This window comes from Sycon ciliatum, chromosome 2, assembly GCF_964019385.1.
Source record: "Sycon ciliatum chromosome 2, ocSycCili1.1, whole genome shotgun sequence".
Classification (NCBI taxonomy): domain Eukaryota; kingdom Metazoa; phylum Porifera; class Calcarea; order Leucosolenida; family Sycettidae; genus Sycon; species Sycon ciliatum.
Window position 1 is genome coordinate 31,264,905 of NC_088644.1, and position 19,582 is coordinate 31,284,486.

At 47.7% G+C, this 19,582-nt stretch overlaps 1 protein-coding gene across 1 annotated transcript in view; it reads left to right on the forward strand.

Annotated features, from left to right (window-relative positions):
- LOC135809684 (disks large 1 tumor suppressor protein-like) overlaps positions 1 to 17,714 on the forward strand; it is a 28,363-nt gene extending 10,649 nt beyond the window's left edge. Inside the window, exons 4-21 of the mRNA XM_065323093.1 lie at positions 268 to 387; positions 1,072 to 1,259; positions 1,982 to 2,084; positions 2,755 to 2,944; positions 3,327 to 3,463; positions 3,709 to 3,858; positions 4,271 to 4,302; positions 6,473 to 6,629; positions 6,922 to 7,024; positions 8,623 to 8,731; positions 9,208 to 9,393; positions 9,742 to 9,826; positions 10,177 to 10,288; positions 10,823 to 10,972; positions 14,385 to 14,557; positions 15,085 to 15,197; positions 15,580 to 15,671; positions 16,716 to 17,714. Of these exons, the coding sequence (XP_065179165.1) occupies positions 268 to 387; positions 1,072 to 1,259; positions 1,982 to 2,084; positions 2,755 to 2,944; positions 3,327 to 3,463; positions 3,709 to 3,858; positions 4,271 to 4,302; positions 6,473 to 6,629; positions 6,922 to 7,024; positions 8,623 to 8,731; positions 9,208 to 9,393; positions 9,742 to 9,826; positions 10,177 to 10,288; positions 10,823 to 10,972; positions 14,385 to 14,557; positions 15,085 to 15,197; positions 15,580 to 15,671; positions 16,716 to 16,819 (2,304 nt within the window). The 3' untranslated portion in view covers positions 16,820 to 17,714. The remainder of the gene's footprint in view (positions 1 to 267; positions 388 to 1,071; positions 1,260 to 1,981; positions 2,085 to 2,754; positions 2,945 to 3,326; positions 3,464 to 3,708; positions 3,859 to 4,270; positions 4,303 to 6,472; positions 6,630 to 6,921; positions 7,025 to 8,622; positions 8,732 to 9,207; positions 9,394 to 9,741; positions 9,827 to 10,176; positions 10,289 to 10,822; positions 10,973 to 14,384; positions 14,558 to 15,084; positions 15,198 to 15,579; positions 15,672 to 16,715) is intronic.
- Positions 17,715 to 19,582: the final 1,868 nt, after the last annotated feature.

Below are 19,582 nucleotides of genomic sequence, written 5' to 3' on the forward strand. Positions count from 1 at the left end.
TTGGTAATTGGTCATTGTCTTTTACCCAGTGCCAGTTACAGGTGATGTACATTGAGTTATAAGTACTTTCTCTCCTTTACTTGACATATCTTTATTCGAGCTAAAAAAAATGTGAGAACAGGAAGGAAACACAGGAACGCAACACATTTTAAATGGAAAAATGTATGAAAAAAAGTCTCTCCTTTATTGCTCTCATGAGTCGTGGCTAACTCATACATCTGATGTTGCTCTTCGTTGTTGTGTCACTTTCGCCTTGCCATGCTTCAGGACGATGCTCCTCCTGTTCCACCGCCTCCTGCCACGGAGGAAGATGAGCCGGCACAGGTACGGAAGCAATCCATCGAGCATGCAGACAGAGCCGACCCAGCTGACTTCCAAGTCACAGAAGTATGTGAAGTGCACGATGCGTGTCAGACTGACTGCATTCGTGACTGTCTGTACCCCTAACACCATTGAGCATGTCTAACCAGATCCCCAAGTCTCCTACTCAGGGTACCGTGAAAGTTCAACATGTTACTTCAGTGTGTATTACCGAGTATCGAATTTTACGATTACCCCAAATCCGTACGTTAACATGAGATTGTGTGTTAGTGCCTATTCACACTAGGCACAGATTGGCTTATAGGGCACGTTTGGATATAGAGGTTTCCAAGACAACTACCAATATCTGGCGGGAAGCCTGAAAAGCTGCCCTATCCTTTCCGGCAGGGTGCAGACCCTGTCAAAGGCAACTTTCCTGCATTTACCTGGTATCGTACTCTCACCAGGCCGTCGTACAAACGTACAAACTTTGTTTTTACTCCCTGCTTTCACGCATCTACTTTTGCAACTACGAAGGCTGCCTGTCTGTTGCATGTAAAAGTGCAACCTTGCGGGAACAACCTTAGATATAAAAACAACTCGAGCTGTTGTACTAATGAAGAAATTTCACCCGTTGAAGTGTTAGATTGGCTTTCTCGTTGTATTCCATAGCTTACAGTTGTCCAAGACAGTACTTACAGGTATTGTTTAGCAGCACCCGAGCTGCTATTAAAATATGTCCTCTCTTGTGTTGTCGGCGCTACTATCCAGGTTCAGCCATCATCGCCGGTCGAGGAAGAGTTTGAGGAAACGGTCATCGTTCTGAACAAGAAGCCGGGCAAGGGTCTGGGATTCAGTATTGCTGGTGGAATCGACAACCAACACAGGCCGAATGACAATCGGGTGTACTGTACCAAGGTCTTGCCGAACGGCGTCGCAAAGGAGGATGGCCGTCTTAGGTGAGGAATCACATAGTTTCTAAGAGTGAGTGATGATGCATCTGTTCTTGGCTCGTTTCTCCAGCACGGGAGTTGTCTAGTCAATGAACTGTGGTTGGATTGGGCTACCTTTGGCTAGTTTCAGCCCGGTCATCTAAATGTTGTCTATTTAATTTTTTTTAAACATTTAGGTGGTGTGTGTGTGTGTGTGTGTGTGTGTGTGTGTGTGTTGGGGGGGGGGGGGGGGGTATGGAAATTACCATTTGCGTTTACAGAGTCAATTATCCAGACAATCCGGATACCCGGACACATTTTTCTCGGTCCCTAACCAAAAGTATCTGCATAAGTGCTGTGCAACTGTAGTCTGCTGTTGCCATCAGAGTAGATAGCATTGTGTGTGTGTGTGTGTGTGTGTGTGTGTGTGTGTGTGTGTGTGTGTGTGTGTGCGTGCGTGCGTGCGTGCGTGCGTGCGTGCGTGCGTGCGTGCGTGCGTGCGTGCGTGCGTGTGTGAACGTGTGTGTGAACGTGTGTGTGTGTGTGTGTGTGAACGTGTGTGTGTGAACGTGTGTGTGTGTGTGTGCGTGTGTGTGTGTGTGTGTGAACGTGTGTGTGTGTGTGTGAACGTGTGTGTGTGTGTGAACGTGTGTGTGTGTGTGAACGTGTGTGTATATGTGTGTGTGTATTTGTTCTCATGTTCGCTCACTGTGTGACATGCATGCATGGTTGTGTTGGTGGCGGTGCAGAGCCGATGACATTATTTTGCAAGTGAACGACACCGTGCTGGAACTAGTGAAACATTCTGACGCTGTACAGGCACTGAAGGATTCAACCAACACTGTCGTACTGGTAAGTGTCAACTCTGGTCTGAATCATGTGCGGCTGCTGTGTGTATGCATGCATTTGATTGAATAAGGTTCATTGAAGGATTGACTGGATAGCTATAGAGGGGCGTTTCTATGAGCCGGAAGGGGGGGGGGGGGGGGAGGAGGAGTTGTGGGTATGTGTGCCTACTTGCATAAGCAGTTCTATGTAATCAAGTGGCTTGGTTTGATACTATGTCATGTGCCTACACACATTTCTGCATGAACTTCAATGTGTGCATGTGTTTGGCCATTTCACCAAGGATACTCTAGCCTTCTTCATGTACTACATTCCCTCTAATAAGTACATGTATGTGGCCATATGTGTACAGTACTTGAAACTTGTAAGTTTTCTATCGAACAAGACAGGTGTACTTTTATCAGAAACTGCCGCCCTTCCAGGTGTACTTTTATCAGAGACTGCCGTACTTCTCTTTTCTGTATGCATATGTACATGTATGCCATGTGCCCGTAGTGGAGGTGTGTCCTTAGTAGAGGCATACCCTTATCAGAGAAAGTACGGTTTTTCCTTATATCATCATGTGTGTGTATCGTGTGTGTATCGTGTGTGTATGTGTGTGTGTGTGTGTGTGTGTGTGTGTGTGTGTGTGTGTGTGTGTGTGTGTGTGTGTGTGTGTGTGTGTGTGTGTCGACAGCGCATCCGGAGGCCGCGTGGCGGAGTAGCTTCACCTGGCCACGATTCTCCTGACCATGTTGCGGTGGCCGTCGTTTCCTCGCCCGAACAGAAATCTCCTGCGGGAGTTAGTCCTGTGCCTGTCATGTCGCCTGGACGACAGACACCACCCTCACGGGTGAAGGTGATCGTCCTGGAGAAGGGCTCCAGAGGTAAGAGACTGTGATATGCGTGTGTGACTATCAGATGGATATGTGAATCGTTCAGGACAGGGATCGGCGGGGATGTGAGAACAAGGGCGAAGTGTTGATAGCAACAGATTCGCAGCTGAGTGGTGCGTGCTTGTAGTGTTCGCTCAGCCTGCACGATCAAGCTGCACACCTCGACTTGCTTCTGAATGCATGGCATTGATGTGTTGGAGGTTACCAGGAACGTGATCTGCAGCAGCCCCCCCCCCCCCCCCCCACCTTGTCCTGCATATTTGTGGTCTGCATGCGCCACTATGACGTGCAACACATTAATTTGCAAGTTCAAAATGCCCTGTCAGATGATGGGTGCGTGTACGATTGGCTATGATCTTCATTTGTGCTTCAGGTCTCGGTTTCAGCATTGCTGGCGGTATTGGAAATCAGCATGTGGAGGGTGACAATGGCATCTACGTTACAAAGGTTATTCCCGGTGGTGTTGCGGAGGTTGAAGGCTCTTTGCTGGCCAATGACAAGCTGCTTAAGGTAAAATGCATTTCGGTGGAGATGTCATCTACCCGAGTGGTTGTCCTGTATTTAAGCGTTGTCTGGCGTTTTCCTCAACTCGGACTACTTGTATAACCAAGAGTAACGCTAGTCCCACATACCGGTACTAGTAGCAGTCATGATGGTACTAGTAGCAGTCATGATGGTACTAGTAGCAGTCATGATGGTACTAGGACAAAGGATTTACTACTTGTGCTGTGTGGTGAATGTGTGTTGTTTGCCAGGTGAACGACACTGCCCTTCACGACGTCACTCATGCCGAGGCCGTTCAATCTCTTCAGAGAGCGTCCGGCACGACGTATCTAACCGTGGAAAAGCCCGACGGGGATCCGCTCAACTTTGTCACCCCTTCTTCTCCAGGTGTTGCATCTCCTGTAAGTAGCCTCACTTGAACATGAGCAGTAGAGTGTAGAAGTGAATGCACGTATATAAATGTATTGCCCAGCATAAGATAACGAGTCCGAAGGCGAATCATTGGTAGCAGAAAGGTAATGCGTTCCGGCCACTGTGGAGGTCTGCCCTCTTTGGTAGACAACCCCGGGGGTTTCAAATTCTTTGTCTTATATTCGAGTAGTATCTACTTTAAGTACTATCCGGACTTGTATGTACGCACTTCAGGCGTCAGGGGATTTTGGATCGTTGTCTACTATTGACGTTGGTCTTGTAACCAATGTCGTACTAATGAGGGTAGACCTGTAGAAGAAAATAATGAATGTTGTTAGTTTGGGGTTTGTTTTGCTACCTACTCTTACACAAGTTCACTCACTTTACTTGTTGCTCGTGCAGGCTCGTCAGCCTGGCTCACCGGGACATCCAAGGTATGTACATCATGTATGCGGCAGCATCTGGTAATGTCAACAGTAACGTGAAAAGCTTCGGTATGACTGCCTGATTGCCCAGTGCTCTTCTCCGAATGTTTCATTCCACCTGAGGGAATATAAAGTTTTAGTGTCCACACAGTACCTACGTTACTGATGTTGAGCATGCTACACAATGCATCATCTACATGACTGTATTGACAATCACCCAATCTGCGGACAATCGTATGGCCACACACAACTCTCGATATCGTGGAGAAATCCTCCAAGAGACTGCCCCGTCTTTTTTCTTCCTTTTTATTTTATTTTATTTATAACAACATGTGACACAGAGGTCTAGCCAGGATTTTATGCCAGCCGGCCAACGTTCTAGTGAAAATGCATCGTTCTGGGGGCACAGCCCCCAGACCCCCGCCATCAGTCACATATCCACACAGACACACACACACCACTACAAATCTTTCATTGCAGCTTGCATCTCATTTCGCTTCGTCCAGTTATGGACATTCATCAGGCAGTTGTGACAATGTGATTATAGGTAAATTAACAAAATATGAAAAAAGAAGCAAACAGCTACATGAGCATGGATCATGTGTTCACCAACGTCATGTCTGCAGTGTACATTGGTCATCTGACAAGACCCAGCCTAGCCACGAATGGCCCACGATATGACAGTCCAGAGTCTGTAGCTGTCAGTGTCACAGCTATGTACACCACCGGAAGCAGCTCGGAACCATGACCCGACCTGTTACATTTTACCAGTCCTGGAGATGTCCTAGATAGGACATCACGGAACCCAGCATGCCCCAGCATACATACTATGCTGTTCCCATAGTAATCGTGACACGCGACTCAAAACTTTGTGTCGCGTCCGAGGAAGATGAACATGTCGCACTCAAAACAAACGCGACGAAGGCCTTTCGTCTCAAAAGTAATAGTTGTCGTTCTCCTGGCGGCTTGCCTCAAGCGAGTCGAGATTCGTATTTTGCCTCTTGCCTTCACGAATTTTGTTTTCCTCGTTGTGGAGTACGCCTGGACAAAGGAACTGGCAAGCGAATCGTTTTGGTCGCATTGAAAATTGCAAGTGCACAAGAGGATTGGCGAAGCAATTTGTGTTCGCACTTTCAGCAGAGCAGTAGCTGCTGCTGCGATAAAGTTTTTACTTTCGCCATTGGTTTCAGGCAGCAGAACGATCTGGCTGAAAGCGATGGCGATACGTCCATGACCACCACGTCCTGGGTTGATATCCAAGAAAGACCGTCCAAGGTCCAGTTTTAGCCAAGAGCTGTCGTATCCAAGAAATCAAAAACGCCAACAGCAAGCTTTGGCCAAATAATATCTTCCAGGCAGTAATTTACGGGCCTAGCGCCTGCTGCCTCGTCTTCCTCCTCTGCATGGCCAGGTTTGGGGCGAAATGAACGCACTGGGCGCAAAGAAACATTCCAAAGGCAAAACATTCAAAAGTAGAACCAATCGTTTCCAAAGAAGCGCCGCGTGGCTACGAGAAACCCCACGTGAAATCCCCAAACGAAAACGGCCGTTCGGTCGGGTATTCGATGGCGAATCGAATTTACTCTACCTCAATCCCCGCCAATGTCTGATATTCTCCGCCTATTCCCTCCAACTTGACCAATTCGGAAAGAAATCCATCGCCATTACGATTGTGCATCCTCCACATACATTCAGAAATGCTCATGCAGCACTTCTTTTCATCGCGTGTGCGCGACCGACGCTTCCATGACAGACGCTTCCATGACAACTCTGGGACAGGTAACCAATCAGACTCATTCAGAGTGCGATGTCCTAGATAGGACATCTCCCCCCCCCCCCCCCCAACTGTTTTACTGACGTACTCAAGTGCATACTCAAGTGCATTTGAGCTTGAGTAGCCAGTGCTACGTACTGTACTGTACTGCAGTACTGTACTGCACTGTACTAGGATATGGGGGTTGTACTCGTGCAGTGCACTACAGTCTACATGTGTGACCTCAAGTGGGTGACTGCAGCCGGCCAAAGCCAGCTTTGGCTAGGTCACTGTCAGACATTATGGCAATCCCTCTAGTTCAAATGTATGTTATGTGCTTCGGGCCTGCCCGGATCTCTTCTCAATTCCTGAGATAAGAATTGCACTTAGTATGTTTGTTGTCTGATGCTTGTTTTTTTTCTTCAGCGACGCCCGCAAGGTTACGCTACAGAAGGGAGACAAGGGCCTAGGATTCAATATTGTAGGCGGAGAAGGAGGCGAAGGAATCTACATCAGCTTCATTCTGGCTGGTGGCGTGGCGGACCTGAGTGGGCAGCTGAAGAGAGGAGATCAAATTCTGGAGGTAGGTACAGTTTGAGTAGGCAGGCTACTTGTGAATATACTGCTCGTGTGGAGAATTGGAGCCAACATGGCTTCCCTGTCTGGTCATGTGTGAAGTGACCCTGTACGTGTGAGCATGTGCATCATTACATGCATTTCTCGTATCCCCCTTGATCGTCTCGAAATTGGCCGGTTTGATGGATCGATGACTACCTACCGAAAAGTAACGTTAGCGTTACAAGTGTACAGCTACTAATAATCAATGCCACTCATTGTGCATTGTTCGCCCAACATGCATATGTGTTGCTCTGCAGGTGAACAGCACAAATCTCACAGATGCTAGTCACGAGTCGGCAGCTCAGGCATTGAAGGGCAGTGGTAAAACAGTGGGCCTGGTCGTGGCGTATCGCCCCGAAGGTGAGGTCAATCGGTGTTCACCTCCATGGGATTCTAATAATAGCTATGATGTCTTGCTATGGAATCCTGTCAGTGTTGGACCTGAGTGACTGGTAAAGTGAGACTGATGGCTGGCAGTACACTTGTGACTATCACTGAATTCAATTTTGGGTCGAACCTTTTTTTAACAAGAAAGGTAGCTGTTTGCTACACTTTAGCTAGGCTTTTCCCGCCAAATTGACTTGCCCTTCTTTCAATACCAAGCATTCAAGACAATGCCGGGAGGAAAGTGGAAGGACTTTCTCCTAAGCTACTCCCCTGTAATACAGTGTATGTCCAGTGATGTAGAGTGCTGCCGGACCAGAAGGATCTGACCCTACGATTGAGGGAACTGTGCATGCAGCGAATAGCATGGTGGACACTTGACCTGACCTGGGTTGCACCGTCAGGCGAAATTACTGGTCAGTCGGCGACACCCATTTTTCACAAAAATTTGCGTTTCACCTGTATGGGTGTACTCAATTCTCATCCTGAGCACGTTTTTTTCTTTCTTTTTTCAGCTCCAGTATAGCTGTATTTTTCATTGCAAAGCCGTCCTCGATTGTTGTGTTCGTTGTTCAAACGAAGTGGACATTCAATCAGGAGGGCAAAGGACATAGCAGCCTGATTGGAGTTTCTCGTGGCATAGGACGGCCACACAGAGACACTTTGGGATTTTCTGAATATAAAATACCGTACGCACAATGCTGAGATCAATTTGTGCGATATCAAATTGTTTGTGATCTACCACATCGAGCAGAACGGGATCCAAACACAAGCTTACCGACGGTTAGGCTGCCGACCTGACTGTACAAATGATCCCTGGCTTCATCAGACGCCAGAAGTCGGACACCATGTCCTTTGCCGCGACGTCCATCTCCAAAAAGAACTCCATCTTCGTCGTGAAAAGGCTTGAAATACTCAATATTCAACCGAGATTCGCGGTCTCACCCTTTCTTAGATCGAATCATTTGTTGTTGTAGCAGTTGCAGGGCAGATCCCCGCCACTACTTCAACAGAAGATGGCTCCAAAGCATGCCTGGAACAAGCCATATCGAGGTTGCAAGCCACCCCTCTCAGCACTTTTTTTGAAGAAATTCGAAATTTCAATGGTGGAAGATATACTATGAAGAGAATTTCAAAAAGTATGTTTCGCGGAGCTATCGCTCAACCTACGTCATTCAAACTTTGCAGGATGGTTCAGACGTACATGCTAGGCATGGAACCACAGAAGATGTTATCATAGCTGACACACAGAGTCACACACACAGCAGATTCGTGTGCACAGATACTAAATTAGTGGACTTCGTCATCTTCTTCCCGCTGATCTCAAATGTACTATGACGTGCTATTTCGCCTGACGAGCTGCAGGGCGTCAAGGACTGCTTGGCTCGGGGGTGCAGCTAATGTGTCAGTGAATGAATTTCACCTGCCAGCATTACTAGTGACTTGCCTTTGGACATGAAACACCATCTTGGCTCTGATGATTCTGGTTTGTACTGCTGTGCTGCTAAAAATAAAAAATTAATAAATTCGACGGGTGTACTGCTGGTGTAAATTAATGCTATTGCCTTGTTCAGAGTACGGACGATTTGAGCAGCGCCTCCAGGAGCTCAGGGAGAAGGCATCGCAGAATGCAGCTGGTGCAGCACGCACTTCTCCTACGAAGCAGCGTAGCTCTCATGTCCGGTGAGATCAGGGCTGCTGGTGTCCAAGTAGCAGGTCTTAGAGCATTCAAAGCTGGTACTTTTGCACAACTTGCTGTGACAGTGAGTGTGTTCGATTATGCACGCGAATCGATTCACGAATCGATTCGCGCTATTCACATCACCCCATGTGAATAGAGTGAATGGGTTCTGAATCGATTCCACGGCTCATAACATAAAAATCGAACGACTTGAATGCATGCGAATCGATTCATGAATCGATTCAAGTGCATAATCGAACACAGCCACTGTTGTCTTGGAGTGAAACAGGGACTTGCTGAGATCTTTGCCAGTGCACTCAATCCCCTGCTTGTAATCTAGGAAGAGTTTGTTTGATGTTGATGGCGGTGTTATTCTTCTCCACCCACTTCTGCGCTTCTGTGCACCGCTCCTTCACTCATGCCTGCGGTTGTGTGTGTGTGTGTGTGTGTGTGTGTGTGTGTGTGTTTGTCTGCACAGGGCCTTGTTTGACTATGATAAGAATGTAGACATTGGGTGTGGACAAGGGGAAGGACTCAGCTTCCGCCACGGTGATATCCTCTACTTGCTCAATGCCGGAGAGGGTGAATGGTGGACGGCTAGGCGCGTCAACCCCGAGACGGGAGAGCCCGAAGGACAGACTGGAGCCGTTCCAAGCCGAAAGAGGTGATGAAACTGTCTTGCTGTGAGCAAATGTCTGATGTGCATGTAGACAGGCCAATGTCTATCTGCTCGCCGAGCTACAGACAGAGTTGTACGTCTCACTTCCTTGGTACTTTTCAATAGCACAATTTTGGTGTCAGCGTATAAGCCCATGCCCGCGTAGGTCGTATGTACTCACCATCCGGTATTTTCGCCATACTATACCTGCGATACATTGACTACTTGCGTGCATGTACTCTGGGGAATTATGAGGCGGAGTGGGTACCTGTTAGAAATACAGTAAGAACTACTTGCTGCTACTGTTGGGGGATAGCTGATCAGCGGACATGACTTTCTTACTCCATGTTGCAGGGTTGAGAAGAAAGAGCGCCAGAAGAACAAGGGCAAGAAGTTCCGCGGTGGTGGCGGGTCATCAACTGCCGGTGACGACAAAACAGTAAGTCCATGTACTAGTAGGTACATCGGAGGTGCACTCTAAGTCTTTCACCCTTTCAATTCGAGAGGGGACGCATGGGCCTTGTAAATCAGTAGCAATATTGTTGTAGTGTGCACAGCTTCTCATTTGTTGGTTTCCGCTTGCAACGCCTCTGCGTGAATGTACGTTACCACGTTAGAATTGTGTTGTATAATATGCACCCCTAGACCCTGCGCTCCATTGTACATCTGTCACGTAGTGGATAGCCAGCTGAATGACTCACTGGTCCAATCTTCTTTCACAACTACAAACTCCTGTCCGCGTTCTCTGTAACATCTAAGTTCTGGTATCATGTTGGTTGGTTCGTTTAGGACCCTGCACCATCCAGTGGAAGTGGTGTCAAGCGAAAGAGAAGCTTCATCTTCTCCAAGCGTCTGCCGTTCTTCAAGAAGCAGGAAAAAGAAAACAAGAAGGCCGAAGGAGGTATGTAGCTTTTCATCTAGCTTGCGTGCTGTATATTGTCTCTTTTGTGATCTTGCGTCTGAGAATCACATCCTGGCAATTGGAAGGAAGCCGTGTGTTGTCGCTGCACAGTGAGTTCAAGTCTATGAACAGTTGTGTCGTAGCATTTCCTATGTCTGTATTTCTCCAGTGGTGAGGTAGCGTGCCAAAGAAGGTGAACCGTTCTGTGCTGGAAAGCTCTTTTTTAAACCAGTTACCTATTCTTCTTTGACAGTGCCCCAGCCTGGTCATTCTTTGGCATCCTGTCCTTGGACGCACAAGGGCGTTGGCTGTTTGATTTGCGATATTAAATAAAATCTATGACAACGTCATGACGACAACAACAGCAACAACAGCAACAACAGCAGCAGCAGTAGCAGCAACAACACTGACTTACATTTACAATAATATTTGAGCATAAGTTATGAGGTTAGGATGGCTGTTATGTGACTTCTAAGAAATTCTTTTGGCTCCCCTAACTTGCATGTTTCTGATTTTATCGTGTGGGTATTGTAGATGGTGAGGAGCCTGTACTTAGCTATGAAGATGTGCGGATGGAGGAGATCAACTACAAGCGGCCCATCGTTATTCTCGGCCCGCTCAAGGACCGCATTAACGATGACCTTATTCAGGAATTCCCGGAGAAGTTTGGCAGCTGTGTGCCCCGTAAGTAGTACATGTGCCTCATCACTTCTTTGCTGGCGTTGTCGGTGATCTGCATCTGAAACAGACGGTTGGGTCTGCAGCACTGACGCGTAGCACAGTCCGAAACTTCTTTGGTGTAATACACCTGTTGGCCTAATGAATTCTTCACGACGTACTTATTCTCAGTCTCGAAGCCAGTCATTAGCCCCAGCAGTTCAATTTTCTACTTGGTCCGCCCAGCTAAAATTGGCACTTATCTTCTCACTTGGTTTTTTGGTGTTCTGCCTGTGCCACACGGCATGGAACCACCGATTCACCATCCGAACATGACCATCGACCATTGCATCCGACGACATGGCAGCACAAACCATCACAGAAGTTGCGATCGGTTCGTTTGAGTCTTTTTGACGGAGCTGCCGCCGACGAACACTTCCGTCAGCGCAAGAAAACACTGCAACCTCCGCTCGAGTCCGTAAAATAGGTCAGGATGTTCGCATTTCAGAGCGATGGAGAATACAGTTTCTGTCTACTTCCAGCTGTCTGATGGCAAGGATTGTTTACCCCGGGGAGGTTTAGAAAAGCTGAAAAAGCGCTTCGCGAGCTTGAATTTCAGTGCTTGCACAGTACAGCGCCTAGTGAAGGGCTATCACCAGCAAATCGCTGACGAAGAAACTGCAGCTCATGTCGATGTCTCCAGTAAGTGAGACCAATCCGGCGGACACACTTTGAAGCTCACAGAGGACAGGGCAAAGGAGCTAATCAAAGGAAACACCAAGTCCTGAGAGAAACACTCGTGCAAAGGACTTTCAGGAAACTAGCCAAAAAGCCTGGTGCACGGCGTTGTAGGTGCAGTACGCACAGGTGCTCCATCAAGCGGAAGCTATCACTGCGCTGCATGTACAAGCACCAGCGGCTCGCGTGGGTACGGGTGCTGATCAGCAAGTACGACAAGCGCAAGAGGCGATTTGAAAAAAAGGACACTGATATGGCGTTGCCTTTTTGTCTCAAACAAAGTCGCATTATTGCGACGAACGGGGATAACACTTACAGTCAACATGCGGGCAGTCTCACTCAGCTTCTGATGGGAAGGTGACAGGCACGCACTGTCTTTGAGCGTGATTCGAGACAAGGAGAAGTGGAACAAGCTATGAAACGACCCGTGCAGCAGCTGTCCGGATCGTACGTTTTGAGCTCTTCCTCCAGCGACGATAGTGGCGAGGATGTGTAACTTGCTTGAATTTTCGACTGAGTTGCTTACTGACATGTAAATAATCATGTATATAGCGCTTTGTGATCGTGGCTTGCTTCAAATATTAGTATTTCTTTCCTGAGACAAGTGTGAAGATAAGCGCCAATTTTAACTGGGCGGACCAAGTACATGTATGTGTGTGTGTGTATGTGTGTGCGTGTGCGCGCGTGTGTGTGTGTGAGAGTGTCATGTATGTGTGTGTCTGAAAGCTGATACTACTTGGTCCGCGTCAGCAATATTGTCGCTTATCTTTCGACAATTTGAACTTAGCCTTTGGACATGAACGCGTGCACTTGAAGTGATAAAACTTGGTACGATGGACGGTAAGGTATAGAATGACAACTAGCTGTGAGGAATTTATGGTCCAAGGAAGGGTTCCTACTTTTTTTTGGTTCTCCTCGTCGCTGCTCTGGGCGCTGGTGACAAACATTTTTGCTCGGGATCGACTCTATTGCTTTTGCAAGCTCATCTCTCTTCCTCTCCGCTGCCTGGCTATTTTCTAAAGACAAGTCGATCGTGACGGTCGCCTTCTCTATAGGACTTCGCATGGGCGGCACGACAGCCTGTGTGGTTCGAATCAGACGCCGTTCTTTGAAATATTTTATTTAGAACAACGACGACGACGACGCGTACAGTACTTGCAAATCTCCACGATGCGCTGGATACTCCGAGCGTTGAGCTGGAGGTAAGGGAGCTGCGATCTCAGCTTGACGAGCGATCCCTGAGGTGAGCGGTCTCGGCCGTTCCGCAAAATGGAGCTGATTCCGAGTAACCTATTACTTTCTTGTGGCTTGCGCTGCTCTTGCCTGCACAGCGTAACAAGATAATCTATTTTGATACGGCGCTGTATCAATCAGAATCACCCACCCGTCGCTCTCGAAATCCACTCGAACTCTAGCTAGACCTTTCAAGTACTAGTAACCTAACTTGCTAACCAAAATTGCGATGAAATGGGCTGACAAGTAAGCTTTGGCGACATATAAACAAAGCTGAAAGATAAGCGACAATATCGCTGACGCGGACCAAGTATCAAGTTGTGCACAAGATGATGTGGCTGAGCAGCACACGTTGCGGAACGAGAGCCAACTATTGGCTGCAAATGAGCGCATATGTGCACAACAATGTTTGCCACGTCCGAAGATCACACACGCGACAGTAGCATGCATAAATGTGCAGTCTTTGTGGAAAAAAGCTATCACACCCTTTATATAATGTGGACACACAACGTGTCACTTCCCCGTCGCTACCAGCAATGGCTGATCATACTCTCCGCTGCAGTGTGCTATCAGGATCACATACCAGGCATGCATTCCTCAGTGTACTCAGTGCCTTCGACCTAACCCACCTTCTGGTGACGAGGCAAGTTGGCAGCGCGAGAGCACATGTATAGAGAGTTGCATTCATCGGGTGAACAGAACACCCACATTGGTTTTATCTGGAAATCATAACCCCTGACTGGTACTGAAGTTCTACAGCATGACCTGGTTGTAAAGTAACTGGTGGTGTTAGTGGACAGTATACTATAGCGTAACTTGCAGTTCCCTGGTCCTTTTTCTTTCCTATAAGGCCATAATTTTTTATATCTATGTTTCGCGTCAGGTGAAAAAAATAAAAAAGTTGAAAAGAAAAAAGGCTCATCAGAGGTGTATAGCACGGTACATAGCACAATAGCTCGTGCATGGTGTACATTCGAAAGAAAAATCGTACATCGAAGCACAAAATCTGGGTTATCAGCATGAGTAAATATTTACTTTGGACAGAGGAGGCAACCGTTCGTGCCCATGCTTCCTGGATTATTGGTACATGTACTCAGACTGCGGCGGTGCAAAGAGCTCAGGAACGACGCATCCTCCCAGCTTGAGGCGATCGATGCGGTCTGGTATAAGCTCATAGAATATTGCTCGCAGATGCCGAACAAACGATTTACCAACGCCGGCATCGAGGCCATTTCTGAATCCCAGCTTTGCCGTATGCAACCAGTCCACACTGAGTGATGACTTGCGCGATCGTACACTCACTGTGCATGTTCGTGTTTTTTTTATTTATTTCCGAAAAAAATCAAAACGTATGCGTGCGGACGACGCGAAACATAGATATAAAAAATGATGGCCTAAAACCATCCTTGGCTCTCCATCAGAGTCATTCCTGAGAGGTCTTTGTGTTTTCTATAAATTGTACTTGCAGATACGACTAGAAACCGGAGAGATTACGAAGTGGATGGACGCGACTACCATTTTGTTGAATCTCGGGAGCAGATGGAGCGCGATATTCAGAACCATTTGTTCATCGAAGCCGGCCAGTACAATGATAACCTGTACGGTACTAGTGTGGCGGCCGTGAAGGAAGTTGCCATCAACGTAAGTCCACGTCGCACGCGGTGGTGTGCTCTCCCTCGGTTTGTGTGCAAAACCATCAGCATTCTGTTGCACGCACGTTGTGAACCTACTGCTAGTGGTATGGCCATTTTTTGACCGGTGTTCTGAATAAAGCCCACGGGACTACAGTGAAGTAGGACGGTGTAAAACGGAAGGTTTCAGTGGGGAAAGTCTCTTAGAGATGTCTAAAACAGCCAGGTTTTGCCGAGAGTCTAGACAGTGCAGTGCATCCTTAATCGTGGAATACAAGATCTCGAGTCGATTCAGTGAACAGAGGGCGGACACGGGGCATAGTACTCTGCACCTGCAGTGGTGATTGTAAAGCAAGTGTTCCCTGGACCATAGCTTAGTGGTAGAGCTTTGCTGGCCAAAAGCAAGGGTCCCTGGTTCGAATTCTGGCGGTGGTGGTGGTGGCCAAAACAATTTTGTCAGACTTTTTCCCGTTTCAACTGCTCAAACTTATGATCAGTGGTGCTCTGTACCTTGTGTTTCTTGACTGATGTGCATAGGAGCAAAAGCACTGTGTACTGGATGTGAGTGGCTATGCCATTCGGCGACTGCAAGTTGCCTCGCTACAACCAATCGCCATCTTCCTCAAGCCAGGATCTGCCGATGCTATTCTGTGAGTTTTGTTTGAAGTCTCCAACAATTTTCACCCGAAAGCACACACTAATTAACCTGTGCACATCCACTGGAAAATGCATGGTATTGGCGTCTTCTTCCTCCTTGTGCCCGATAACGATCTGACGGGAGAAGTCCCCATGTGTCAGCCAATTCATGTGGAAGCATTAATAAGGCAGAGAAACGAGGATGAGGGGAAGTCCTTTGGAAATTTCCTTCACCCGTTCACAGTGGTTCTGCATGTGCGTTTCCAGCAGAAAGACGTACACGCGTGTACAATAGTGCTATGGTAGGAGCTGTTGGGTTGTGCTTCCATGCCACCTATGAAAGTTTTGCATTGCAATGTCTGTATCAACCCTCCGTGTGCTATGTTGCCCTGACAGCAACCAAGCCCGTCGGATTAAGCCAGAGCAAGCCCAGAAGACATACGAGAGAGCACTGAAACTCGGCGAGGAGTTTGCTGAATACTTCACAGGTGAGAGAGCTCGGAAGCTGCAGACCGTGCTGGTTGTCATGACTGCGCAGTCATGAACTTACTACTTCCCACTTTTCCCACGTCGTGCATTATTGTACACATTTCGCGTATGCATGCTTTGACCCCTACTATCTCTTACGTGACTTAGTTACAGCCATATCTGTTGTAAGTTCAAACGGGAGTTCAAACTCTCGCTCCTTTTGGACGCCTTACGTCATAATCGTTTACCGTGTTTTTAGAGCGGAGAACAGTTTTTCTTCTTGGTCTAGTTTTCTGTTTTTTGGTATGGAAGTTGTGTCCGGTTAGACCTTCTTCTCGTTACAGTGTTTTCGATAATAGCACTTGATATGATGAGTTTTTGATGTTCTCACGACGGAGACGAGGGACTGTGATCACAGCCACCGTTGAACTGCCCTGGAGTGCAGTAGTAATAGTATTTTAGACCCCCTTATTTTCCCTCGTTTATGTCCGTTCGTGACACTGGTCTCGGGCATAAGGCTGCTGGATGGGATGGATTGCTGTAGTGGGCTGATGATGAGCTGCCGATCGGGCATTATTATTTATAAGCGACCCATATAATAAGGAGAGGAACTTTCGGTTGCTATTATGAGCATCACGTTTACGAGTATCTGGAAAGTGTCTAGTCACATTCAAGACGCTGGTGTGATGAAAATACACCCACACACCCACGAAAAACGCATAATGGCAACAGTATGCAGGCCAGCTTTTTGGAGAATGGCTTGGCTAAGATAGATACGTCGTGACGCTTTATTGAGGAAATTACATGAACATGTTCCACTTTGTGCATTGCATTGATCCACTGGGGTGCTTGCTATCCTGAGACAAGAATACGAGTGGCAGGGGAAGCTCAGTACGATGGGCGATGGCTGTGATGCTGCGGATCGTACCCAGCCGGGGACGGGGTGGTATGGAGTAAATATGTGCTGCATGGACTGACATTCGTGTGTGTGTGCGCGCGCGCGTGCATGTGTGTGCGTGTGTGCACGTGCGTGCGTGTGTGCAAATGTTGCTTGATCTTTGCAGCCATCGTTGAGCCTGGCTCGCCCGAAGACATGTACGCCAATGTCAAGCGAGTTGTCCGCCAGCATGGAAACAACAGGATATGGGTGCCGACGCGCGAGCGATAAAGATGGCATCTCGAACAGCATTGTAACTGAGGCTATGCCATTATGCTGAAGTCAAATTTAATTCAAACAACACTATGACCTGCTTCCCACCGGAGCTTTATCTGCCATCGACGACTTTCTGAGCAGCACTAGCACCACATGCATCTCATTTGGTGTGAGAAGACTGGGTGGAGACATGCATGATGCGTGCAGGGTCACCGCTCAGAGGACAAACACAGCTAGAGTAGAGAGCCCTGCATTTTCCCTGACCAGTCCCCCCGATCGTCATTTTTTTCGTTTAGATTACTGCAAACACGGCTGAGAGCAAAGTTAGCGATCACACACGTGCACACACACACACACACACACACACACACACACACACACACACACACACACACACACACACACACACACACACATCTCTTTATACGATCCCATGAAGCTGCAACACCCAGGATTCTTGTTACTCAACGGCCCAGTCACTGTCTTACTTCACATCGAGCACACATGCTTGTGTTGTACTGTCTATTTTCTGCCCTAGGATACACAACCTGGGGTGGTGTGCATTAGTTGTTGACAAATACCTCAGGTCAAGCTCGGCTCTGCTGTATATGTTTTTGATCTACTTTTCGTTCTTGTTTTCCTGCCTTGCTGTTTTGTTTTGTGCACACTGGCATGTTTCATATATCGAGAACACCTTGTTTTGCTCCTGAAATTTGTTCTCAACTTGTTTTTTGTTGTATAGACGTGCACCCTTGTTTAATGGTGTGAGGCACACTCTGAATAATTTGTCTGCGACACAAGTGTTAGTGTTGGGCATTGCTGGCTATGCTTGCTTCTGCTGACTTGTCAACATGTGTGACCCTGGTGTGTATGTACGGCACTATAGGTCATTCGTGTTTTCCGTGGTTGAGATAGTTCTCCTCCGGAAGACGGGACAGTGTGCATGCGCGCACTGTGTATGTGAGGTGAGTGTGGTGTGTGTGTGTGTGTGTGTGTGTGTGTGTGTGTGTGTGTGTGTGTGTGTGTGTGTGTGTGTGTGTGTACAAGTATGTGTGTGTGTGTGTGTGTGTGTGTGTGTGTGTGTGTGTGTGTGTGTGTGTGTGTGTGTGTGTGTGTGTGTGTGTGCACCTTGTCCTCACCCACTTATTGAGGTGTGGTGAGCCCATAAGTGGGATCATTTTCAAGTCCACCTAGAGTTTTGGGGATTTTAGGGGGTGTTGGCTGTTGGGTGGTTCAATAGCTAATTGAGTCATCTTTCCAAGATTCCTTTTGAGTCTCTCTCCCCTCTCCCGGGGAGACCCACGTGACCAGTTTTGGCAGTGAGCAACACATAATGTGTGTGTGTGTGCACGCGCATGTTGCCATGGCGCCAGGCTGTTTAAATGTTTGACAGCCTTGTCTGTGGAACAGAGTTACAGTCAGACCTCGCATAACCGCACACATCTGCTTTCCACAAAAATATCCGGATAGGCGAGGGAACCGGATAACCGAACACCGTTTATGTTGGATGCATCACGTATGCTGTAAATCGGTAACCAACGATTTTCTTCCGGATGGCGAGGGATCCGGATAAGCGAGGACCGGATAAGCGAAGTGGTCTGACTGTACATCACTTTCCAACCTTGTCCCTGTAACGGTGTTGCATCATGGTCTACAAGTGCATGTGACCATGGTGACCAGTGCATCATGGTCTACAAGTGCATGTGACCATGGTGACCAGTGCATCATGGTCTACAAGTGCATGTGAACATGGTGACCAGTGCATCATGGTCTACAAGTGCATGTGACCATGGTGACCAGTGCATCATGGTCTACAAGTGCATGTGACCATGGTGACCAGTGCATCATGGTCTACAAGTGCATGTGACCATGGTGACCAGTGCATCATGGTCTACAAGTGCATGTGACCATGGTGACCAGTGCATCATGGTCTACAAGTGCACGTGACCATGGTGACCAGTCAATCATCGTCTACAAGTGCATGTGAACATGGTGACCAGTGCATCATGGTCTACAAGTGCATGTGAACATGGTGACCAGTGCATCATGGTCTACAAGTGCATGTGAACATGGTGACCAGTCAAGGAAATAAAAGGCCAAACAAATGTATGCCCAGAAGCCGTGGTGTGGTTTTACAAGGTTTTCATGGCAGTTGCTCCATGCATTTTCTTGACCACAGAAAATGTGTCATAGGCTTTAGGGAGCATCTCAAAAGTTTGTTCGCATTTTATTTGCAAACGTAACGCATTTCGAATAGACTTTACCCCCCCCCCCCCCCCCTCTATTCGAAAGTCTTATCGCATGTTTTCTGATAACAGCTGTACAATGTCATGTAGTATTGTACTGCTGTAAAAGCTGGCCAGGTACTAGTACACCATGTACACGGTTTGATCAGGCTGGCCTGGTGTGACATTTTGACACCTCTGAGTAGCCTGCACGCATGCAGTGCAGCTAGGGTTAGCTGATCTGCAAACACAGGTAGGTCCACGGCCGGCTCCACGCCTAAACACACTCATTTGCTGAAGCGATCTAGCACATGCACAGCACAGTACAGTCAGACCTCGCTTAACCGCACACATCTGTTTTCCACAAAAATATCCGGATAGGCGAGGGAACCGGATAACTGAACACACATACTGTATATGCATGTGGCATGTCAAAAGCAGTGACATCGTACATACATGTAGATGGGTCCTATGCAGTACAACTAGGGTGCACAGTATGTAGAACAAGCGAGAAAGATGACAAGTGCATGCAACTGAGTGCTGTCCACATGTA